The sequence below is a fragment of the Corythoichthys intestinalis genome, chromosome 5, assembly GCF_030265065.1.
Source record: "Corythoichthys intestinalis isolate RoL2023-P3 chromosome 5, ASM3026506v1, whole genome shotgun sequence".
NCBI lineage: Eukaryota > Metazoa > Chordata > Actinopteri > Syngnathiformes > Syngnathidae > Corythoichthys > Corythoichthys intestinalis.
In genome coordinates, this window is record NC_080399.1 from 44,395,990 (window position 1) to 44,422,874 (window position 26,885).

General features: G+C 38.1%; 1 protein-coding gene across 1 annotated transcript in view; it reads left to right on the top strand.

The window, feature by feature from the left end:
* The window catches only part of cadps2 (Ca++-dependent secretion activator 2), a 289,750-nt gene that overhangs the window by 107,907 nt on the left and 154,958 nt on the right, over positions 1-26,885 (top strand). The window contains exon 12 of the mRNA XM_057837859.1: positions 12,732-12,868. Coding sequence (XP_057693842.1) covers positions 12,732-12,868 — 137 coding nt within the window. The remainder of the gene's footprint in view (positions 1-12,731; positions 12,869-26,885) is intronic.

A 26,885-nucleotide genomic window follows, 5' to 3' on the forward strand; every position in this document is an offset into this window, starting at 1 on the left:
AAAATGCAACCTTGCGGTTAAAAGGTGACACTATAAACATGAAAAATCGCTGGTTAACAGCATTTGCACACGAAAAAATAATGTATTACTGACACCACATGCGTGACGAAAAGAGAAGTGCACTTTTTTTTTTTTTTTTTTTTTTTTTTTAAAACAAAGTGTAAAGCTTACATTTAGCGGCTTTGCAAATGTACTTCCGGTGAACATTTCCAAATAAAAGCGCGTATGTTCAACATATAAATAACGATTTCTGGAATTATCTCACATAATTCAGATTCTACACTAAGAAAAGCTTTAAAATTACACCCTTTATGAGAAATCTGATTGGCAATGAATAATTTGGCTTTAAATTTGCTAACTTGCACTTTGCAGAACAAATGACAGTCATTTTGGATCAAATAATGTGTAAACACTTTTGATGGACTCTAAAAAAATGGCATTGGGTTTCTCATCTATTTCATATTCTGGATTTAGCTAGCTTTCAAATGACTCGTTATGCATTGTGTGTGTGTGTGTGGTTTTTAAAAAAATATTTATTGTTTTTAATATAGTTTATGTTTTATTTAATAATAACAATTTATTGCATTTGAATGGGTGATTTTTTTAGGATGTATTGTCACTAGATTAGTGGTTGAATTGGTAAAAAAAAAATTTGACAATCTCCCATATCGGCAGTAATTTGAGACAATATGTAGCCTACTTAAATTTGTTATCGCGACAGGCCTGTATGTAACTTATCCGTGTCTCATTTCTCCTCAAAGTGTCATTTGTCATTTTGATTAAATAACATATCCTAAATCAATAAACTGGTCGGAGCCAATCATTGAAAACGCAAAACAGCCCCGAGTCAAAATCGCCGACTGCAAGCACTGATAGTTTATGGGATATTCTGTTGTTCTTTTGATTTGCTAACCCAAGTCAAAACAGTATTGGCTCACTGAAAGACTACAAATATGGGTGTTTCTTCAATTTGGTGTGCTGTGCGACCGGCTGAAAAAGATCATGGTTATTATACATATCATATATTGGGAAGACTTTGGTTGACTCACCATGTTTTTGTACTGCATTCAGTATTTTATTCGATTTTTTTTCATGAGTTTCCCCCCATGTTTTTTTTCTCTTTTGTCCTTGTATTCTTAATTTTTTTCTGTATAGTCTTTAAATTTTCATTTTCTTCATTATACAAATGTTATCTTAGTTTCTGTAATTTTTTTATTGTTGCATTCTATATTTAAGGTGCTTCGATTTACTTTAATTGTATTTATTATACATTTATTTATGAACTGAAAGTGCATAAAATTACAAAACCGCTATATATGATTGTACTCCTATGATACATTTTAGGGGGTTTATCTGTAAACGATGAAGATTGCTTTATATAAAAGGGATTCAGGAAGTCATGTCTCGGCACACTTGCTGCTTTTATGAAGCAAACCAAAAGTTTATGTGTTCAAAAAATAAAATAATAAAAATAATCGTACATCTTGCGATAAAACTATTGGGCTTGCGCACATCATGATGGCGATATTCAAACGATATATTGTGCAGGCCTACTCTACATAACACAGACACAGATTTTTTTACACCTAGCCATACACTTCATATTAGAGTGTTGGGGGAAAATTAAATTCAATGAAGCGTAGTTGAGTAAACAATCATTTCGCCTTTGGCTCAAACCAGTGGATAGGGGTGTGTTCAAGACTTTTTGCATTTTATGCAAAAAAAATTCAGCTGGGTACAATGGGCATGAAGGCGCTAGAGTCCCATGCAAAATCATCCAAGCACAAAAACTCCATGAGAGGAAAGAAAGGATCTCCCTCCGTTGTTCCCATTTTTTAAGCCGCCTGGAGGAGCCAGCCAGCTCCTCACGAGCCTGAAGAGACAGAAGCTAAAGCCAGCCAGCAACAAGCTGCTACAACTGCTAAAAAGTTTGTGTTTTGGTCTCTAAGGCACACCAGAATTTACTGTAAGCAGCACCCAAAAAAACAGGGCAGGGGGTGAGTGGGTTTTTGATTTTTTTTTTTTAATTCATAACTGAATGTTTTTTTTAATCCCATTCCTATTCCTATATGAAGGTGTTGGGCAGATTTACATTGAGTACGTCAATTCAAAAATTCAGGCAAAACAAAACAGACCTATTCTATAGTTGTCTGATATTATTGGGTAGTTGATGATATCGGCCAAAAAAAAGCATTTTAAAATGAACTCGAATAAAACCGACATTGTTTTTTCATTATCTGTTTTGGGCCAATATGCATATGGCAGTGCTGTCATGTCCACTTATTGCCAGCCTGTGTTTCTGGTGTTTTGACGCCTCCTGCTGGCGCATGGTGTAATTAGTTTTCTAAAAGTTCCAACATGTTCTGCTGACGTAATCATACGTCGAAGCAATCTCATTGCGAATAGAGAGAGCTAAATGGACGCGCTAACGTCTGACGCCACTTGTACCATAGCGGTTCTTGCCATCTCACCATGTTGTGCATGCCTTATACAAGCGTTGCTTGTAAATTATATTCTTCCTTGTTTTATATTCATGAACGTTGTGTAGCATGTTGGAGATGTGTTTTTTTGTTTGCATTTGTGGAAGAAATGTGGTTACATTGTTTCATTGCTTGCAAGCGGTACTGCCAACTGCTATTTAAATTGACAACCTGTCTATACTTTGCTTTATTTGTGACTTTATTTCATATCATTGACACAAAGTTTTGTTGTTTTAACTATACAAAAAAGTATTAATGCTCTTGTCAAGGGAAACATGCAAGATGACAGTAAGGCCAATTCAAACTTTACTCCATCATCTGACTTCTCATAACCTAATTTGTTTGCTATCTGTCAATTTGTGTACCCACACAACCGCTGAAGACAGAATAAATACCCTTTCTGGCACTTTGCACTTGATCCAGAAAACTGAATTTTGCACTATTTTCATTTCAACAATAAACATATTTGTGCAATATAGGCACTTTTTCCATTACTTCAGTTGTTCTCTTATTTTTCACAGAATGTTTATTTGGAAAACCTTAAAGTTGTTCCATTTATCATTACTGAAACATCCAGTGAGGCATCACAATACAATTGGCCATAATATGTTAAGTCCACGACTGCATATATCTGTATCGGTTTAAAATTGGTATCGGATTTTTTGGAGTTGGACAATATCGGGATATCGATTAAAAAGTAATTATCGGACAACTATCCAATTCCTTCCATTTAAGGCCACTGGAGGATGTAGGTATAGGTCCACTTTTTAAATGTTTCTTTTTAAACTGTTAACCTGATTTTATTCATATATTTCATTTAATTAAAACATTTTAGAGAACCGTTGAAGATATTTAGCCAGTCATTTTTATTCACAAGACACAAAAATGACCATATCCGGGACCTGAACTGGACTTTAAACTTGCAATTTTCAATATACAGTATATCACATTAAAATGTGAATGTATGAATTTGGTTTGTATTTTTTTGCTAAAACTAATCAAAGACTCCTATTTGTTGTCTCAAAATTGCATGTCAAAGCTTCAGTTGTCTGTTGAAACACATCTTGTCTGTCTTTTGGCCACGACACTCACCAGCTGCGTCTTTAGGACTCAAACTTTTTCCGCCAAACTCATATTTGTCACTCTGAGAACGACATCCGACATGGGCTGGCGACCTGTCTATCCTCATCTTTGTCTCAGTCTCGCCAGCTGCCACGCTCCGTCGGGCCATTCGGTTCTCATCTCTCACGCCGCCGCACCTGAAAGTGAAAGGTCGTGCATCGATAAGCTGCCATCAGCCTCCGCTGCTGCTTGTCACATAGATGTGACCGTAGCCGTGAAGACCGGCGCTCTGCACACATAGGATGGAAATGAAGAGACGGCGCGCTAACCTCAGCTATCACTATCACACCTCGACATGGTCCATGTTGGTAAATCTTTCATATTCGACATTGAGGTATGGGCTGAAAATATAATCGCCTTTTTTTTTTTTTTTTTTTTTTTTTTTTTTTTTTTTTTTCTTTAATGCGCACATTTACACAAATCAAATGACACTAAGGCACAACAAGGCAAATTTATTTGTATAGCAAAATTGTTCCAAAAAAGTGTTTTACAACACAAGGATATTAGCAAGACACAATAATTAGAATCAAAAACATAAAAACATTCATACAAGTCTCATTATAATACGGAAGACACAATAAAAACAAAAATACAGTGATCCCTCGTTTTTCGCGGTTAATGGGGACCCCCCACCCTCGCGATAATCGAACTCCATGAAGTATAGATGGAGCTTATTTACATTTAAAACAAAAACAAGAAAAACAAAATAAAATACTTATGTAGGTAACAGGACATGCTTTCATTTCTTATACATGAAACTGTAACATGTAGGAAAATTACTTTTGTGCCTCTTTTTTCAAATTTTGGAATTTGGATTTTTGGATTAAAAATGTAAGATTTTTTGAGCAAATGCGTGGACCTATATTCCCTTCTTCCCCGTTCACTGCCCTGATCTTGTTTAAAGTAATAATAAGCCGTCGGCGGGTAATCAATAACTTAATATGACTTTGACCTTGCCATAGCCTGGAGTTGCGCCCGTCCCACTTTAATTGTTCTTGGGTGCCTCAAAACGCCTCCGACGTGGTAAGTGCGGAAAGCCGCAGACAATGTGGACCAAAAGGCGCCATCTGGGCCACAGATGCCCCCCCCAACATCCCTGCCCCATCCATCTCCATCATGCACACACGCGCTGTATAATAGCTGAAAGTTGAAGTTGACAGGCAGCAACAGCGTCAATCAATACCAGGCCTCCTCGCTCGCGCTACCCCCCGCTTTGTTCGTCATTGTCACGGATCCATATTTCTTTGTCTCTTACGGCTTTTCTCGGCTTCTTCAAATCATCAACACTACACAATCCCGACGATGTAAAGTGACCTACATCGGAATTAGATAAGGAACCCCCATTTTATCGTCGCCATAGGGCACGGGGCAGGATGAAGAAGTTGATTGTGGTAATGGCACTTTAGATGGCTTTTTCTTCCACGCCAGACAAAAGCCACAGAGGATGCCAATTGTACAGAAACACTTAGTTTCAATTCAAATTCATTTATTTGTTGTTGTTTTTTTTAACTTCAAGGTCAACAAATTGCACCGTTAAAAATAAAACTACTACAGATATAGAATAAATAAAAATCTACGATTAAATTTACACACATGCCCATGCATACACAAATAAATACTTTGTATACATATTGTAAATGGGTGTGTGTTTAGGTGTGTGTGTGTGTGCGCATCGAGCTTGAGCTCTCTTTCTCGATCTCATTTTAGAATTTTGTGATTTTTAAAAACAGGAAAAATCTTTTAATGTTTTTGAAATTTTGAAAAAAGTTTTGTACGTGTAATATTCTTCAGAGATTTTTACATTACAGTATGTATTTTATGCATTTTTTGCAATGAATTAAAATTCCATAGTTTTTTTTTTTTAATAAATGTAAAAATTACAAACACATTCTTTAAAAAATCTCATAAATTGTGAGATTGAATGTACCCTTTTGTATTTCATTTAAAGGTTAATTCAAACTTAGCAAATGTTGCCTTTTAAGTAGAGTGGCTACAAAACCTTTGATCACAAATGTATTTAGAATTTTTTTCATGTTGAGGAAAAAAAATTCGAATAGATAAGCTTGTATCGTAGAGCACTTTTTCTATTTATGTACAGAATCGTCATTTTTTAAAAATTGAAATAGAAAATTTGAATAAACAAATGTATGTATTTTTGTATATTATTAGTTGTACCATTAAAAATATGAACAATTATAAAAATCTAAACTATCATAAATGCAAAATATCACATTTGTAGGACAGTTTATGTTAAGGGAAAAAGTCCCATGAAGGGGAAAAAAACATTTTTAAAGAATAGCCCTTTATTATTATTTATGCTTATAGTGAAGCTAATCGAATGAAAATAAATAAATAAATAAATAAACATAAATGTATGTTCTTCCCAAAATTATAACTTGTAGTAGTGCAGTATTTTATTTCATTTTTTTTTACTCGAGAAATGTTCCTCAAAAAAAAAACAAAAAACAAAAAAAAAAACACTTTCTCTTAGCCTAATTATTATTATTATTATTATTAGGTATGTTGAGGGATAATAAGAAATGTGTGATGGTCCTAACCAGCCCATGCAAAGTGACCTACATCGGAATTAGACGTGAGTCACTCCCTCAACCCCCTATTGACCCCTCCCCTCGCCAAAGGGCACAGTGAAAGAAAAAAGCTCATCTCAATGAGTAGCTGATTGTGAAAATTTCACTTTTGCTGTCTTTTTCTTCTGCGTGGGACAAAAGCCACAAAGACGCCAAATGTGTGAGGGAGGGAGGAGACCCCCACAAATGACTGGCGGGGGCTTCTTCATCGTTATCTTACAGACAAACACAAAACAAAAAAGTGGCAGTGTCGCAAATGAAAAAGCCAGCCGCGGGCGTGGCGCTTTCTTCGCTTTCTCGTCGCTTTCGTGTCTTTGCATCTTTTGTGCCACCACGTGTGCCGCTCGCCCTCTTCCCATGGAAATAATGCAGAGAGTGAGTGTTAGGCTTTTGATTGGGCACGGCCATTAATGGACAAGCCTGCAAGGACTGGAAATGAACTTTGAACCATTAAGGATGGCCTCAACTTGACCGGCGTCATCTTTGCTTTCGCTCGTGCAAAGACAGCGTTTGGCTTTTTTTGCAATTGTGTTTTCATGACACGCTGCCGGCTACGCTAATGCTCATCTCGATGCTCCACTTTTTCACTCAAATTTTCCTTAACTTCCTTGCTCCAAAGCTGAACAATGTCTACTTAAGCTTAAGTTTTATGTTTCTAAATTATGTTATGTACAGTTTATGGCCTTATGTTGGAGTTGTATTTATGTCAAGCACTTACCTCTCGTACTGTGCTATAGACAAGTTTCCGAGGTACTTCTGCATTTCTGCTCATGACTTGCATTTTACACTTTCTCCAACCGAAACAAAGTGGAGCTGGAGTGGCATTACTCATCAAAATCCCTCTAAAAAGACAATTTGGAAATGCTGCATCCATCTGCCATAATCACGACATGGGAGGACAACATGAAAAAATGGCTAAGAATCGTCACAACCAAAATCGTTTTGTATTTTATTGATTTAATGGCAGTGGAAGGAAACTCAATCAGGGACCTGAAAATCTCCAAAGCATCCAGTTGAATGTGTCTTAATACATGAATATGGGAATTTTGTGTTCATGAAGGCAGATGTGGAACCAAGACGGTGCCACCACAAAATAATAACAGATACAAATATCTTCAATTTGACTACAATTCTGTATTGCGTCACAGCTGACATCATTAGGTTTGCATTAGCTTCAGCGACAAAGAAATGGAAAACAAACAGTTGAATACAAGAAATACACTGGCTTTTTACCTTATATGCATAAATTCAAGTGTTACACATTTTTTGTTCGTTTTTTTTTTTTAGTGGTGGAAAACGCACTTACGTTGATGGACGTATATCGAGACTACGTGCATTCTACCTTGATGATGCTCGATTTATGCTCCACCTTCGTTAATGTTTTTCCAATATTTTTATAAATTGTGATTTACTGACCTGTTTTGCACATGCACCACTTGTTTTAAATAAAACAAGAAATGGAATCATGTTGTCCAAAAGCTTTATTGAGATCAATAATTGCAAGAAAAAAGAATGATGTACTATTTGTGTTTATATGTACATGTGAGATGTTCTCATCAAAAGTCAAAGTTCAAAGTAGGGATGCCCTGATCCAGGTTTTTGCACTTCCGATCCGATACCGATATTGTTTTGCACTTCCGATCCGATACCGATACTGGCCGATACCGATACCGGCCTATCTGAGCATGTGTTAAAGTTTGTTATTTAGCCTCCTTACTTAGTTGTCAGACTCATGTTGAAAACGGTTTTAGTCCTCTTGATAACAACTAGCCAGCTGAATTAGGTGAGTTTGAATAACACACAACGGTTGAAACTGACCTGTTTATTCAGTGACAAACACAAAACATTATAAATAACAAACAGAAATGGCATAGTCAGTCAGTAAAACGTGCAAATAATATTGTAAACTATCTTCAAAAAGCAAAACACACAAACAACCTCAGTGGAAAATCCCACAAACCCTCCAAGCTATTAGAGGCTTTTAATGTTTCGTTAGTTACAATAATTGTATAGAAAGCCTCTCAGGTTTAAATAAACGACTATTTCAGTATCAAGTTAACATTTTAAAACAGGAAATAAAATACTCAAGTCCCCATTCGGTATCAGCAGCTTTAAACTACATTCAGTTCATTTAATTTTGCGAATCAACTGTTAAAGTTGTTAAAATTGCTCCCGTTATTCCATAATTTCCCTTCCGTCTACTTTCGACATGTTAAAGTTTTAAAAACTGTTTTGAAGATAGATTCAAGTCAAGATTTTGCCGATTTAGGAGTATTTTAGATAAAAAGTTAATTACGTTCGCTTGGAAGGTTCACAACAGCCCACTAGGGAAGTCTCCTGCTTTAAGATGGCGGCTGTTTACTAACGCATGTAGTTTTCCATACTTCAGTGTTGCTAACGCCGTCGAGTCTGTCATCTTGCATCTAGTTCTATATACATATGATATCTATTATCTACAGTAAAACAATGTTGACGTAGAGTGTAGCGGCTGTCAGCAGCAGTCAGGTATTCTTGTGTTTTTTATCCAGCGGCATGAGTTGAGCTAAAGCCGTGAGTTGAGCATTGGCATTACCCGGGTCTATGACAAGCATGAGGTTTACTCTCAGGACGCAATGCGTTCCGTTTCTCATTGCGTCCCCAAGACCGTGCTGTGTATTACTTCCGCTTTACTTGACATATTTCAATAATCGGAATTTGGATGTTTGTGAATCGTTCTCGAATCTTCCACGGCTGAACTGCTCAAGGATGTAATGACGGCTGGGCATGTTGTACCGTGGTTCTAAGTGTTGGATGGTGCGTCTTTACTCATGCGAGATAATGGCTCGTCATCCAGAATGAATTCTTCGACTCTTGTTATTCCCTGGGCTTTGGGACTGTCGAGTGCCAGTTTGTCACGCATAGCAAAAGTTTCTGCCAGTGTTAGTTGCGTAGGACCTTTCTTTTTGTCTTCAGTTTTCTTAACATACTTCTTATATTGTTTGTGGTGGTATTTCGCTAAATGCTTGATTAGGTTGGTTGTATTAAAACTTCTTACAGCTTTACCACCACGCTTGACTTTATTGAGGCATATGTTGCACTGTGCCTCTTCGTCTTTGTAGTCCTTTAAGGTGAAATGATCCCACACAGCTGACATTTTTACCGATAAAGTCTCTCGGTAAATTGGGAGACGGTAATAAAGTGTGTTGAAGGTGTGCCGTAAAATGTGGACCGGATTTTAGGGAAACCGAAGCAAAAACTGAATGGATTATGTAAATCGGTGCGCTGGAAAACCCAGAATGGAATTTAAAGAAAAAACTGGATCGGAAGTCTGGATCGGAATTTTTCGGTGTCGGCCGATCCGATACCGATGCACATATTTTTTTGCCCATATCGGCGTCCGATCCGATCCAAATATCGGATCGGGACATCTCTAGTTCAAAGTTTGCTTTATTGTCAATATCACCATAACTATAATCTGACCAGATAAATATGACCTAATAGTATTTCCTTGTAACAACAAATTTTTTGTCAGCCCTTCTGCATTTGGCAATTGTAATAGTATTTGTAATTTCGCCTCATTTTGGTCACTCAAGTGGCGGGCGTATCAATCTATAGTCCATGTTTATTTTTATCCTAGTGTGGCACTCTGCCCATTGCCCATAGCCTTGGTTAACCTGTAGTTTGTTTTTTGATCCCTTAAGGCTCGCATGTTTTTTGTGTTAAATAAATCCTTGTCACGCACTCCCAGAGTTGTTGTTGTCTGCTTTGGGATCCAACTTTGCCTCTTTGTTCGCAGACCATAATAAGTTTGGCAAAAAGCAAACAGTCCCTAAAAAATAGTCGAATGACGTTTGCAATTAGGCCTTTTTAGATAGCAAATAAATTTTCTTTATCTTGGTAGGCTTTCTGCTTGTATTTGTGATACTGACTTGAAGGAAAAAATTTTGATATCCCTTTCAATTTTTTTTCCTGTATCTATTTTACTATTCATTTATTTTCCGAGCCGTTTACACTAATTTTACTCTTATTTTTTTTCAGATTGAATGAATGAAAAATTTCAAAATTTGGTCAAATGTTCTTTTCTGAACACATTGTCTTACAACTACAGTGTACAGTTTTGTTTCTTTTGATTTTCTTTAGATTCTTTTTTTCTTCAACTTTGGAAAAAAAAATGCTATAACTTTCAGCAATTTTTAGTAGACGTCATTTAATTGAGGTTATGGTTTTTTAATTTAACGTACAAGGAATCACACACAAGCATATAAAGTAACTTCACCCTTCTTATGGTCACTGCTTGGCGACTGCTCGTCTCTTCTGCTGTTTCCCCTGGCACGATGGTCATATTGGCGATCTCACCAAGGATCGGTCGCCAAAGGAGGTGACAAACGCTTGACTGCCTTGGCGCTGCCAGCTTCCCGTGTTTACACGAGCTCAGGGGGAAGCGCTAAATGTTGCCACCGGCTGTTTTTTTCTCACTTTCTCCCTCATACTGCTATAATACCATACATACGTAAACAAATTTAGAAGAAAAGAAAAACAGCAGCGATCGTGTCCCTGGCCTACCTAATCTCTGCATCGTTGTCCATAGCTTGGAACTACTTAAAGGCGGGAATTCTCCAATGTCACCATGAAGGTAAAAGCCTTATATACCTAAGTGCCATTTTTATTGATTCATAAAAACAAAACTCAAAATATGACAAAATCAATATTTTTTGTATTGTAACAGATACCAAACCAACATGACATCAGGTGAAATAAGCAAACAATTTACTTTTTCTTTAAGTCGAAACATTGTTTTCAATTTGTTTAAGAAAGGAAGCGTACAAGTTTTTTTCTTAACATGATCTCACAGTATTTTATTTTGTACCCTGACGATTTCAAATGACGTTATTGTAGCTGACATGCTGGTTTGTATCGTGATTTTTTTATTTTTTTTTTTCCCCCAACTTTTTTTTTAATTTTTAATTTTCACACATTAATTAGTTAGTAGTTAGTAAGTAAGTTAGTTAGTAGTTAATTAGTTTCGATGACACTTAGTGACCTTCTCAGGTACCGTCCCAGCACAAACAAGACAACAGACATCCTCATTCACAACTTACACACCACACACACACAAAAAAAGGGGGAGTGGGTTGGTAGCGCAGTGGTTTTCAGCTTCAATAGTTATGGAATCTATGTAGAGTAGAAAAGGCTGTCATTATCTATCAAAGGTTTGCAGGGAACCTTTTTGGGAAAATCTGATTTTTTCAAGTCTCAAATTTTGCAGAATTTCTTGGATCCATTTATTGTGTGTAGGTGGGGATGAGGAGAGTAAGCCTCCTAGCAAGCGGTGTTGTGAAAGCAATGAGTATCCTATATGGTTTAGACAAAGCGGGTGATGGAGATGTTCCAAAAATTGCAGTTAGGGGGTCAGGGTTCAGCTTGGTACAAAGCACTTTTCCTAAAGTGTCAAAAATAGTTTGCCAAAAGACATTTAATTTGGGACATGACCAAAACATATGTATATGATTGGCTGGCGAAAGTTTGCATCTGTTGCACGCATCTGATATTCCAGGGAAAGTTTTGGCCAACCTCACATTTTTAAACTGGCTCCTGTGTAGAATTTTGCACTGTAAGAGTTGATGCCTAGGCCATATTGATGACGCATGAACAAGATCGATCATGTAATTCCATTGTTCATCAGATACATTAATGTTGAGGTCTTGGTTCCAGATTGTTCTGAGCGTGTTTAAGAAGGTTGGATTGATTTTAAAAAATTAAAGCATACAGTGTAGACATTAAGCCTTTCTGTATTGGTGTGAGTACAAGAAGGGCATCCATCAGAGTTTTTGGGGTGGGGGGCAGTTTGGGAAGTGAGGAAAAAGCTTCTGAATAAAATGTTGTATTTAAAAGTAACAGAATAAGAGAGAGTTTGGGAGAGTAAAAATCTTTGACAACTCGGCTAATGAGGGGAATATGCCATCAATATAAAAATTGTCAAGAATTTTCAGGCCCTTTTTCGACCACGACTCGAAGACTAGGTCGGAACACGATGGTAGAAATAAGTGGTTTTGGTTAACCGGAGGTAGTCTTGATCTGGTATGCAGGCCAAACTGCTCTCTGAATTGTCTCCATATTTTCAAGGTCTCGTGAGCTATAAAATCTTGTGACGCTTCTTTGATAGGAAGAGGTAAATCTGCGTGAATTGTAAGCTTTGCTTGAGATCCCTGATCCCGGCATCCAGCAATTCCAGTGCAATTGGCAACTTTTTGTAAATGGTGCCCAGTGTGCGATCTTGAGCCTCTGGCGAGCTTGGAAAAAGATCTCTATGAGGCTTCTGACCCATTTTATACTGCAGATTCATATTTTGTCACCCTCTTAAAATAATTGCCGAAATCATTTTTTAAACAAAAATTATTAAAATTGTTAGTAAATATCAAAAGTTAACACATGACTGTGTTTTTGTTTCCTGAGCAATCTTTAAAAAAAAAAAAAAAGACTTTTGTTTTACCATTTACAGGGCTGTGGTTTTACAGACACTTACAACTATGAGGTTAAACATTTTTTGTTTTTGTTTTTTTAGGTCTCGATCCGTCTGAGCGCCAGGGTGTCGAGGAGCTGGTGGCGGCGTCTCCAAGCCGTTTTGACCATGCTCGCCTTTTCAGCATTTTGCAGAAGCAAACATTGCAGCACCGTATGAACGACTCCTTCTCCTGCCTGGTATGCAACACAAGTGCAAAAATTACACTCTTTCAATTGATTTGGCCTTTAACCCCCCCCCCCAAAAAAAAAAAAAAAAAAAAAAAGATGTAAAAAGAACATCTTACATTTTAAGACTGTCCGATATGAGCAGGTAATAAACCCCCGACAAATAGGTTTGCGTGCCCTGCTAGCAGTTGGGACAGAAACAAGTTTTTCATCATGATTAAAACACCCACCATCTTTTAAGCCGTTCGGTGGAAAATCTGATAATTAGTTTTGCTATACACTCATTCTCATAGAACTAAAACCAACTGTAGCCTTTGCGAAGGACGAAAAAATGTCTTGTTTTTAATGCAAGTAAAAATGGGGGGAAGAAAATTACAGAATAAGTGCGAGAGAGCGTACCAGAGAGAGAGAATGAGATGGGCTATCAAGTGACACAATGCTCATATCGTAATACAACGTTTGGTTTCCAATATATTGCGTGAATATCTTGTGGAGAAATACTTCATAATTGTCCATTTGTTTTCTCCGTCAATCAATCTCACAGATGCCATTTTACCATGTGATGTCACATGTCAGCATCCCGTGCATGTGTGATAGACAGTGGATACTAGATGCTTCATTTAATTGGGCATGACAGACGCAACTACAATCCTAATGATCTCAAAATTTTAGCAAGCTATAATTCTTGAAATTCTTTACATGTAATACATTAATTAGTTTATTTTCTTGTTCTTGTTTGTTCTTCATTGCTTTCTGTTAAGGCAATAAAACTAAAAATTAACATGTTGGAATTATGTACTTAGCAAAAAAAGGTGAAATAACTAAAATCATATATTTTATTCTAGTATCTTTAAAGTAGCCACCCTTTGCTCTGATTACTTTTTTTCTGCCATTTTTTTGATGAGCTTCAAGAGGGAGTCACTTAAAATGGTTTTTGACTTCACAAGTATGCCTTTTCAGGTTTGATTAGTGGAATTTAATGCTTTATCAATGGGGTTGGGACGTTCATTTGTGTTGCATTGAATGAGGTGTGTCCAGCTTTTTGGCTTGTAGTGTTTAAATATACCGTATTGGCCCAATAAAAGACGGCCCTGGTTATAAGACGACCCCCTCTTTTTCCAAGACTCAAGTTTGAAAGAATACTTTTCTAACACCAAATTATTTTTTATGCAGAAAATAATTACAGTCCAGCTGAAACAAATGAATATAGCAATATATTTGAGAGAAAAAGCATGTTATTTTGCCTCATTCATATCTTAATATCTGAACATTTAAATATGTAAACTAAAGTGCAATCACATTCGTAAATGAATGGCTTCTGGTTTTTGAAATGTAAATACACCAATCCATTGTGATAAAAAACAAAATTGCAATAACTACATTAACAATCAAAGTGAAGTCTAACTGTAGCTGTAGTCTTGAAAGAAATCTGAATAAGGAAAAACATTGCAATAAAATAATGCAAACTGGTTAAACGAGTAGCTGAGATCTGTCATGAGAAAACATCGCTTCAATGATATCTGGCGCCATCTAGCGTCGTGAATGGGGAGAGTAGCTGAGATCTGTCATAAAAGAACATCGCTTCAATTATATCTGGCGTCATTTAGCGTCGTGAATGGGAATAATGTCTAGACCGCGAATATAAGACGACCCCCTCTTTTCCAATCTTATTTCATTGCAAAAAAACACCGTCTTATATTGGGCCAATACGATATATATATATATATATATATATATATATATATATATTATATATACAGTGCCTTGCAAAAGTATTCGGCCCCCTTGAATCTTGCAACCTTTCGCCACATTTCAGGCTTCAAACATAAAGATATGAAATTTAATTTTTTTGTCAAGAATCAACAGCAAGTGGGACACAATTGTGAAGTGGAACAACATTTATTGGATAATTGAAACTTTTTTAACAAATAAAAAACTGAAAAGTGGGGCGTGCAATATTATTCGGCCCCTTTACTTTCAGTGCAGCAAACTCACTCCAGAAGTTCAGTGAGGATCTCTGAATGATCCAATGTTGTCCTAAATAACCGATGATGATAAATAGAATCCATCTGTGTGTAATCAAGTCTCCGTATAAATGCACCTGCTCTGTGATAGTCTCAGGGTTCTGTTTAAAGTGCAGAGAGCATTATGAAAACCAAGGAACACACCAGGCAGGTCCGAGATACTGTTGTGGAGAAGTTTAAAGCCGGATTTGGATACAAAAAGATTTCCCAAGCTTTAAACATCTCAAGGAGCACTGTGCAACCCATCATATTGAAATGGAAGGAGCATCAGACCACTGCAAATCTACCAAGACCCTGCCGTCCTTCCAAACTTTCTTCTCAAACAAGGAGAAAACTGATCAGAGATGCAGCCAAGAGGCCCATGATCACTCTGGATGAACTGCAGAGATCTACAGCTGAGGTGGGAGAGTCTGTCCATAGGACAACAATCAGTCGTACACTGCACAAATCTGGCCTTTATGGAAGAGTGGCAAGAAGAAAGCCATTTCTCAAAGATATCCATAAAAAGTCTCGTTTAAAGTTTGCCACAAGCCACCTGGGAGACACGCCAAACATGTGGAAGAAGGTGCTCTGGTCAGATGAAACCAAAATTGAACTTTTTGGCCACAATGCAAAACGATATGTTTGGCGTAAAAGCAACACAGCTCATCACCCTGAACACACCATCCCCACTGTCAAACATGGTGGTGGCAGCATCATGGTGTGGGCCTGCTTTTCTTCAGCAGGGACAGGGAAGATGGTTAAAATTGACGGGAAGATGGATGCAGCCAAATACAGGAACATTCTGGAAGAAAACCTGTTGGTATCTGCACAAGACCTGAGACTGGGACGGAGATTTATCTTCCAACAGGACAATGATCCAAAGCATAAAGCCAAATTTACAATGGAATGGTTCAAAAATAAACGTATCCAGGTGTTAGAATGGCCAAGTCAAAGTCCAGACCTGAATCCAATCGAGAATCTGTGGAAAGAGCTGAAGACTGCTGTTCACAAACACTCTCCATCCAACCTCACTGAGCTCGAGCTGTTTTGCAAGGAAGAATGGGCAAGAATGTCAGTCTGTCGATGTGCAAAACTGATAGAAACATACCCCAAGCGACTTGCAGCTGTAACTGGAGCAAAAGGTGGCGTTACAAAGTATTAAAGCAAGGGGGCCAAATAATATTGCATGCCCCACTTTTCATTTTTTTATTTGTTAAAAAAGTTTAAATTATCCAATAAATTTTGTTCCACTTCACGATTGTGTCCCACTTGTTGTTGATTCTTGACAAAAAATTAAAAATTTATATCTTTATGTTTGAAGCCTGAAATGTGGCGAAAGGTTGCAAGGTTCAAGGGGGCCGAATACTTTTGCAAGGCACTGTATATATATATATATATATATATATATATATATATATATTTATATATATATATATATATATATATAATATAATACATATATGTATTAGGGCTGTCAAAATTATCGCGTTAACGTGCGGTAATTAATTTTTTTAATTAGTCACGTTAAAATATTTGACGCAATTAACGCACATGTCCCGCTCAGACAGTATTCTGCCTTTTGGTAAGTTTTACAGCAAGTTTTTTGTGCTGTCTAACAGCGAACTCTTTTGGTCGCTTTGCGACATGGTTTATTGCTTTCTTGCCCGTTCAATATGGCTGCACGACGATTCGGGCTGACGCCTACGTTGTAATGTTGTGCTTATATGATCCTTGGACAAGATTTGTCCGTAAGTATGGTTGTTGTAAAGAATGTACATATTATGTTAGTAAGCGAAATGTTATATTTTTTGTATGAGACGCTTTTTGTTTGTTTAGTGAACCTGTATAGCGTGCTAAGCTAACGTTGTTGCTAATGCAATGCTTGTGTACTTTTATTTTGTAGTTTCACTACGGTCTAAAGAGGACAGTGGTTTGAGGCCATTTTATTAATAAATCAGATGAAAAAGGAAGACGTCTGATTATTAAGGCGTCGTTCACTAGCTGTCTAGCTTTGGAAAAAGTAGACGCTTCGGAGTGAGGACAGCATAGACAGATTTAAATGACAGTAGAGTGAAATGCCCACTATAGTCCTTATGTACCGTATGTTGAATGTATATATCCATCTTGTCTTATCTTTCCATTCCAACAAATTATTTTACAGAATATATATATAATTTGCAGAAAAATATGGCATATTTTATAGATGGTTTGAATTGCGATTAATTGCGATTAATTACGATTAATAAATTTTTAAGCGATTAATCAATTCTTAAGCTGTAATTAACTCGATTAAAAATTTTAATCGTTTGACAGCCCTAATATATATATATATATAAATCGCCATAATTTCTTCTTTTTTGTGCGTGCTTAGATGTTATCTTGTATTGCAACAATTCGTTCTTTCTTGGAGGATTTATTTCTTTTTTTGTGCGGCTGGCTGGCAAGATTATATGCTCATCACACGCAATGCAAAAAACAATTGAAAGCCTGATTATTGTTTATTAGTATTACTCTTATTATGTTCATGTTTGGGGTTTACAGATAAACAGTGTCTTAAGAATTAAGAAAAAAATCGTTGTTTAATTACCAAATTTAATATTAAGGAAATGGTGTCCTGTGGTGCCCCTTTAGAGGACAAGCCCAGTGAAAAGAAATACTAATTCTTCAACATGAAATTTAAAATAATAAGAGTTAGCAAAACATTTACCGTATTTACGTGAATTCATATACATTTGATGTGGAAAAAATGCTGCATTATTGCACTTGATTAAGCATTTTGGTCTGTTGGTACAGCACTTAATGAGCTCTAATGCAGTAATCTTTCCAAATAAAACCTCTAATAAGACAAAATGGTCTTTGAATGACAGCTTTTAAGATGCCAAGCATGCTTGGATTGCCTGGAGGGATAGCGGGATCCTGGGTAGGGGTGGGTCTGTCAGAGGGAGGGGTTCATCATCTTCTTGTTCTTCTTGCGGCTCCATGGGGGGCATTTGTTCTAATCAATACTTTCCTCGTAAGAACATGAGCCTCATAGACAACTGGGGGCTCGTCTCAATGGAGACGGGGCCAGGTGGGCGTGGACATTAGGGCCTTTTGGGGCTTTGTGTGAAACCAAACAATTACCTAATCCAACAACGAATAAAAGCCCCCCTCCCCTCGGTTCCTCTTTTACTCAGTTCACACCCCTTTACCCACTCATCATTTCACTTGTCAGTCACACAGAAAACTCTAGATATAAACATTCATATCACATTTCTTAGATTTTAAGTTTTTTTTTTATCCAAGTAAGCTAAATTTTCATTGTCTATCGTAGTCAATTTTAGATAGATAATGAATGTGAGCCACCAGTTGTTCCCTAACTTCTCATGCCAACAACCACCTAAAAAATGCGTAGCCCTCAGCGAACCACCAACATCGCAATCTAATAATGTAGTAGTAGGCAGAAAAATTCATAAAATTCAGAGAGGTTTTATTCCTTGAATTGTAATGTTACCAAACAATAGGTGGTTATTTTGCAAGATTAAAGTTAATTTGAAAAACTTCAAATCACAGTATAAATGTGTACGGTCAAAACAGAACAACAAAATATATTTGAGTAATATGCCGATATTGTATAAAAAGAAAAAATAAAGACCGGAAAGACAATTATAACGCTGGTATAAATAAAACATGATAAAAATATTGGTCAAACATTTTTTTTAAAATAAATGCAGACCAAAGGGAAAATGAACAATACTCAGTTTTACAAGACAAACCTTGGTAACTCATGTGAATAATGTCAATATTTGTTTTTGTTTTTTTTGTTTACAAGAATAAATGAAAAAAAATGATTGAAACTAGAACTTCTGTATTCGAAAATTCTAGCCTCGCTTTTTAATTATCTAGTTTGTCTTTAAAAAAAAAAGAGAAATTTAATACTTACACACAAGTTTTTTTTCTTCATTATTTTAAAAAATGTTAAATGAATTTCAACAATTCCTGTTCGAAACTGTTAAACATTCTGCGTCAGTAAAAGCTTAGAATTTGGCTTCTTGGCAAAAAAATAAAAATAAAATAAAATTAAAAATGTTTACTTTTATCAAAATAGATCATATCCTCCATGACATCAGAAAATTAAAGACTGATTTTGTCATTTAAAAAACAGCCTTCATCGTAAATCTTTTTTTGTGTAGCTTTTTACTAAAGTCTTAAAGGAGTCATTTTAGGAACGGCAGCACCAAATATATATGTATTTTTTTCCAAAAGAAAATACATGGAATTGAACTGTTCCTGCTGCTACCAGAGCCCATTGGGCTTTGGCAGCATGTCGGCGTGCAGGCCTTTTCGCGTCCTTCCGTCCTCACGGTGCTCTTTTGACCCGTTGCTTCACTTTCCTTCGTGCTTATTGGCGCACGTGTCTGCTCAGACTACGGCAGTGCGACAAGATGTTCCTCCGCCACAAACAGATGGCGCACTCGCAGCTCGACACCCGCCGCTCACAATTAGTTGCGAAGCAGACGCACTCACAGCCAGTCTTTCGCTGTCCCTTCCCGGGAATGCTGCGACCCCTTCATTGCGGGGAAAAAAAAGAAAAGAAAAACAAATGAGGTAGCAGCAGGAGGCGAGCTGAGTAGAGCAGACACAGCAAATTGTCAGTAGACCTCATGAGTGACATCACCATGCACAAACTTGGCTTCTCATTTGCCAGATAAAGTTTTAAAAAATGGACAGCATGCCACCTTATTTTATAGACATGCAAATAATTTAAAATATGCCAACTGTAATAATTATTTATAATATATTTATTAAAAATTTTCCAGCAGTTTTTTTTAATTGACATTTTTAAAGAATATATTTATTGTAATTTATCAACAACAATATCACTAAACATGTCCGATTTTAAGCAACTGAGCAACCAACCACTATTCTCAATATTTTTTATGTGTAGTCGCAAACTGGTCTGATGATCAAATCTTAATTGGTGCATCACTGCCATATGTGGGCAATTGTAGTATGTTGTGCTAATCAAGTCTAAAGTCGTAGCAATCACAGTAGAGAAGTCTCAGTCACTGATGCACCTCTCTTACAAAACAAAAGACATTTAGCACTGAATTTTAAGATTCTAAATATCTTTTACGCTGAATGAGTTTAAGGCACATTTCCAGACATGCATAGTACAGTCTGTGCAATGATTACACTTTATAATACCACTTTCTGTTCTCTATTTGTATTCAATGCGGGGCTTTTATTTTTGCATTGGAAAAATGCTTAAAAAAAAAAAAAATTGGATTGATGGGAAGGACTGAAAGGAATTTAATGACATGAAATTTCAATAAAAAGAGGATAGATTATTCCCTATAGGAGTAACCAGAGTTACAAGCATAGTCATAGAAAAAAATTCAGCCGTCAAGTCAAGGGAGGACTATTCAAACAGAAAACGCCAATTTGTACAGAAAACATCTTCTGGGTCGTGGCTCTTCGGCGCCACTGGCGTTTCCCTAATTGGCAAGCGATGGGCAGAAAGTGCCAAACGTGTGTATGCATCCAAGACGAACATTAAGGTGTCGACTTCACCGGCAGCGGGACATTAATACGCACACTTGGCGGGACATTATTGCATGACGGCGGGGGAAGGGACTCAAGCGCACTTGTCATCAAGTCAAGGTAGGGACTCCTGTGGATTGGAAGATTGTCATTGGGTAAATATTTTCAAACACGCCAAGGAAAAAAGGAATGAGCTTCCTGTGGTGACTGCTCATTGTTATTTGATGCTTTTTACAATTTAGCAGTCAGTAACTGACCCATGGACATTTTTTTTTTTAAAGTAGCACTCCAAGGATGTTAGACTGTTAGTTGTTTGTTTTTAATCCATTCCCCAGACCCCAAAAAACATTTTTCATTTCAATAATATCATACAGTAATGGCATAATATGACATTTCATTTTGAGCATCCTGATTATTCAGTGAGCTTGGCATAACAAAACAAACAAGGACAATGGTCACAACAGCTCATTAATGTGTATGTGACACAAGGAAGCATGTTTATTTCGTATTACACGCGGTATTTTATGCTCCTGAATGAAATGGACCGCTTGGATGCGTGTGGTAGCGATCGATATATTTATTAAACCTTTTGACGACTGGCGGCTTGTCGCACACCCTGGTCGCCGGCTGATGAAGGCGGAAGCACCCATGTTAGGGCAGCCACGCGCTCTCGTCTCCGGTTCTCGAGTGTGTCGAGACTTCCACCCCTCTTGGCCCTCTTCGCGTGCCCGCCTAGAGAGCACTATGCTTGGCTTGGGCTCGGGCAGCCACATGCTCTGACGTCGGCCGGCTTGTCCACCGAGAATGCGCCTTTTTTATCGTTCATTCCCCTGCTGCGTCTCCGGCGACGAGCAGTCGTGTCCCGCCGGACCCAGGGCAATGTCAGTGGACGTCCAGCAAAATTGTCTGCCGGGGTCGCAACAGGGGAACGGCGAGCCGAAACTTGCTCGCCGCCGGGGCTGGCCGATCGGTGAAGGCAATCACCCCCGCTGCCGTGTGTGACATTAGTCTGGGTAGTTTTGTGTGATTGTTCATGTTCGAAAGGCAAGGAAGAGACTTGGAAGAGCCACTCGGTTCGGGTTAGCATGTAGCCTAGCTTCCACTCTCCTCTTTTGTTTACGCTCTCTCCTCAGTCTCTGAGTTCCTGCAGGGAAATAACAAGAGCCGCACTAACTCCAGTGGCATAAAATACAGTTCGGGAGGTTGAAGAAGTCTTCAGTTTTGACCATTATGCAGTAAATTAGCCCTGTCAATCGGGGAAAAACACTTCTCTGTCTCTGTCACCTTTTTCTCTTCCTCCTCCAAAAATGACTCATACTGTACATACTTAAAACATATATGGCTGTATGTCACATACTTCCTCTGGATCGACAATATTGTTAGAAAAATCCACACTTGAACCAGAATCGCTGAAAAACGCTCGCTCCTCCTTTGAGTTCAATGCTTAATCCGCTGAAATCGCTCATTCTTTGACGTCATCATCAAGATGCAGGCGCCAGAGCACGATAGTGACAAGAGGAGCTAAACGGCAGATTTGAAGACTCATTTCTTGTCATCTGCGCTTTGGCAAATTGTTGAATATGTGATTGTGTCAATACATCCACCCCTACCGAATCATGAGATTGACAGCTATAGGTGAAACCAGGAGGAGTGAATTGGTTGAGTGAGATGAAGTCATTGGGTTTTTGCCATGTTTAAATTAAAGAGGGAATATCAAGGTTGTGATTACAGATGAGGTCCTGGATAATGTGATCTTTATTTGAGAGGGGAAGAATATTGAGCAGACCAAAGTTGATTCTGGTGTTAATGTGTTTTTGAAGTGGGGCAGGGGGCCTTAATTTTATATATAATTTAATTATTTGTAAATGCTTTCTTATGGGTGAAATGATGACGGCTAGTTCTAAAGCTGACAATGATTTGAATAGGTAGGCAGGCAGTGAGGAGGTGTAAGGGAGACAGGGGCCTATTAAAGGAGTTAGACATAGCGGTACACTGAGAAGATTGAGCAAAGGGAAGAGAGGAAGGAGGACAGTGTGAGAGGGTGGGGTGGTGGAAGACACTGTTGACCAATAGCCACGCGCAATCCTGGTTGTCCTGTTGACGGGTGCTATGAACGAAATATTTACGTAAATAATCAAAGTTTGCAGCAAGCACGCCCGTCCCCAGTTTACTCAAATGGAGACCGTCAGGTTGATTAAAAAAAAAAGAAAAAAAAAAAAAAGAGAGGCCGATCTCGAAACGTATTAATGTTGTCGATGAAGTCGAAGTTATATATAGTGCGAGTGGCCCAGCGCCATAGGTGAAGATGGAGGAGTTGATTAAATCGTTCACTACCGAATCCGAGAGCGGGGAAAGGACCGCTGGTGAAAGTAGATTTTCCGAAGGCTTTAACGTTGTCAAAGAGGTTGGTGAAGTCACGCTGGCGCAATCTAAATGCAGACTGGGCCATGTTGTTGGTTCCAATGTGCACAATGAGATTACTGATTGAAAGCGGGAGATTGTGGGGTATGTATGAGAGAACATCATTTGTGATTTTTTTCCAGTCTTGGCACCAGAGTAGCAGACATTGCGCTGAGGAAGCGGATATGTTTCATTATAGAGTCATCGATAAATAGGGTGCGAGGACGAGAAGGAGATGCGGGCTGCTGCTCTGGGACAGAGACTGGACCAGTCAGCATGGGTGGCAAGGAAGGAGGTGGTGTTGTGGCTGGGGACTTACACTGGCTTAGCGATGGACATTTTTCGTGAGGAAAGCTCTTCAGCGCGAAGCATTATGCACCAGGTAGAGGGGGATCTTTTTCTTCTAGGAGGCATTGGACCTTAAGGGAGTGGTTGCAAGCAGAGGGAAGTCTGTGACACTCACCCCAGTAATACACCAGGTGCGTCTACGGCGTGTCAGCGTTGCCGACGTGTCAACGCACAGCTAACGCTTGCCCCCAATTTCAATAGGATGCGTTTTATGAGCCGAGCGTCTGCGGAGCGGCTCAATCAGTTCACGCGAGAATTACAAGATTGTACGAGAGTAACGGGTTAATGAAGATAACAATACAACAACCATTTGCCTTACAGACCCCACGTGTTGGACAGCTTGCTTTCTGAAAGAGAGAAGAAAAAATAAGTCCTGTGCTAAAAAGAAAAACAATTGTAAGGAAAAAGATTTTGTTCATGTATTTTAGAAATGAAATGGCTCAATTAATCTTTTCTTTTTTTTTTTCTTATGAAAGGTTTTAAAAAGCTTTATTGATTAATTTTCTCAAGTTAAGTGCCATACAGAAATCGATCAATTAATTGCATATTATTTTGAAAATTGACCAGATCCACCGTATTTTGGGGTGGGGGTGGGGTGCAAAAACTTAAACGCGAGGACCCCAAGAAAGGGATCCGCGGGTTTTGCGGAGAGCAGCACTTACCGGCCCCAAAATATTGGCCTAATGAGAGGAAATAGACATCAGATGAGTGGGACAAGACAGCCTGGGAGAGCTAGCCGCTCGCTAGCCACTTAAGCTAACGTTTGGCGTTTATGTGCTTTGCCACGTCAGGGATCTTTTGGACTACTCTCTTTATTACGTTAAGTTAGACTTTGTTTTCGGTTGCAATGGAATCACCAGTAGCTGGAGATCTGTAGCATGTACAGAGGACTAGATACGAATAAAAATCTAGAGTTGGCGGCAACGCAGTAACATGGAGGCAGCCATGTTGAAAAAAACAGAGGTCCCTACCACTTTAAATGACTGCTATACAATCCACCGTTTTCAAAATGCCCAAATTAGCTTGTTTTTGCCCCAAAAAGTTTTTCATTATTAACTACCATATTTTCTTGACTAAGCCTGAACAATATATCGTTTAAACATCGCCATTGCGATGTGCGCATGCGCGAAAGTCCCATCGCAAGGCCATGCGATAGTTTTTTAAAAACATTTTTTCCAATCCACAAACCTTTGTTCTGCTTCATTCGCTCGCACAGCCTCCCTCACCTCCTCTCCCAGCTCTCAGTCACTGCGGCACTTGCTTATTAAAGTTAACGATGGCTTTGATCTGGCCAAAGAAGCAGACTTCACACAGGCAGCAATCTGTCAATCATTGTTTAACTTATTAAACAGTTTCTGCAAGGAAGCACGGGCTGGAATGAATATGTGTGTCTGGGGGGGGGGGGTTCGAGGCATATAAAATAAACGCCAGAAGTGATTATGAGGAGTTTGTAATTTCTACATGTCACTCCAAGAGTCACAGCCATGTTAGGTAAACAGAAGCATTTAATAAAGCCAAGCATTTTCCTACTACAGTACTTTATGTTTAAAGCTGATCATAATCATTACATTTATTTACATATATACAGTACTGTGCAAAAGTTTTAGGCAGGACACCTGCCTAAAACTTTTGCACAGTACTGTATATTTTTATTATATTATGTATATACAGGATATACTGTATGTATATATTTTCCCCAAGTGGAAGCTTCCATGATCCTAATAAATTTAATAATTAAAAAAATATATATACAGTACTGTGCAAAAGTTTTAGGCAGGTGTCCTGCCTAAAACTTTTGCACAGTACTGTGTATATATATACGTTTATATATATATATATGTATAATATATGTGTGTGTGTACAGTGCCTTGCAAAAGTATTCGGCCCCCTTGAACCTTGCAACCTTTCGCCACATTTCAGGCTTCAAACATAAAGATATAAAATTTTAATTTTTTGTCAAGAATCAACAACAAGTGGGACACAATCGTGAAGTGGAACAAAATTTATTGGATAATTTAAACTTTTTTAACAAAAAAAAAACTGAAAAGTGGGGCGTGCAATATTATTCGGCCCCCTTGCATTAATACTTTGTAGCGCCACCTTTTGCTCCAATTACAGCTGCAAGTCGCTTGGGGTATGTTTCTATCAGTTTTGCACATCGAGAGACTGACATTCTTGCCTATTCTTCCTTGCAAAACAGCTCGAGCTCAGTGAGGTTGGATGGAGAGTGTTTGTGAACAGCAGTCTTCAGCTCTTTCCACAGATTCTCGATTGGATTCAGGTCTGGACTTTGACTTGGCCATTCTAACACCTGGATACGTTTATTTTTGAATCATTCCATTGTAGATTTGGCTTTATGTTTTGGATCATTGTCCTGTTGGAAGATAAATCTCCGTCCCAGTCTCAGGTCTTGTGTAGATACCAACAGGTTTTCTTCCAGAATGTTCCTGTATTTGGCTGCATCAATCTTCCCGTCAATTTTAACCATCTTCCCTGTCCCTGCTGAAGAAAAGCAGGCCCAAACCATGATGCTGCCACCACCATGTTTGACAGTGGGGATGGTGTGTTCAGGGTGATGAGCTGTGTTGCTTTTACGCCACACATATCGTTTTGCATTGTGGCCAAAAAGTTCAATTTTGGTTTCATCTGACCAGAGCACCTTCTTCCACATGTTTGGTGTGTCTCCCAGGTGGCTTGTGGCAAACTTTAAACGAGACTTTTTATGGATATCTTTGAGAAACATTTGTGCAGTGTACGACTGATTGTTGTCCTATGGACAGATTCTCCCACCTCAGCTGTAGATCAGCTCATCCAGAGTGATCATGGGCCTCTTGGCTGCATCTCTGATCAGTTTTCTCCTTGTTTGAGAAGAAAGTTTGGAAGGACGGCCGGGTCTTGGTAGATTTGCAGTGGTCTGATGCTCCTTCCATTTCATTGCCTCCCATGATATTTCTATATAAGTGTAACACCAATATGATGGCTTGCACAGTGCTCCTTGAGATGTTTAAAGCTTGGGAAATCTTTTTGTATCCAAATCCGGCTTTAAACTTCTCCACAACAGTATCTCGGACCTGCCTGGTGTGTTCCTTGGTTTTCATAATGCTCTCTGCACTTTAAACAGAACCCTGAGACTATCACAGAGCAGGTGCATTTATACGGACACTTGATTACACACAGGTGGATTCTATTTATCATCATCGGTCATTCAGGACAACATTGGATCATTCAGAGATCCTCACTGAACTTCTGGAGTGAGTTTGCTGCACTGAAAGTAAAGGGGCCGAATAATATTGCACGCCCCACTTTTCAGTTTTTTATTTGTTAAAAAAGTTTAAATTATCCAATAAATGTTGTTCCACTTCACGATTGTGTCCCACTTGTTGTTGATTCTTGACAAAAAAATTAAATTTCATATCTTTATGTTTGAAGCCTGAAAGGTGGCGAAAGGTTGCAAGATTCAAGGGGGCCGAATACTTTTGCAAGGCACTGTATATATATATATATATATATATATATATATATATATATATATATATATATATATTAGGGCTGTCAAACGATTACAATTTTTAACCGAGTTAATTACAGCTTAAAAATTAATTAATCGCAATTAATCGCAATTCTAACCATTTATAAAATATGCCATATTTTTCTGTAAATTATATTTATATTCTGTAAATTAAATTGTTGGAATGGAAAGATAAGACACAAGATGGATATATACATTCAACATACGGTACACAAGGACTGTA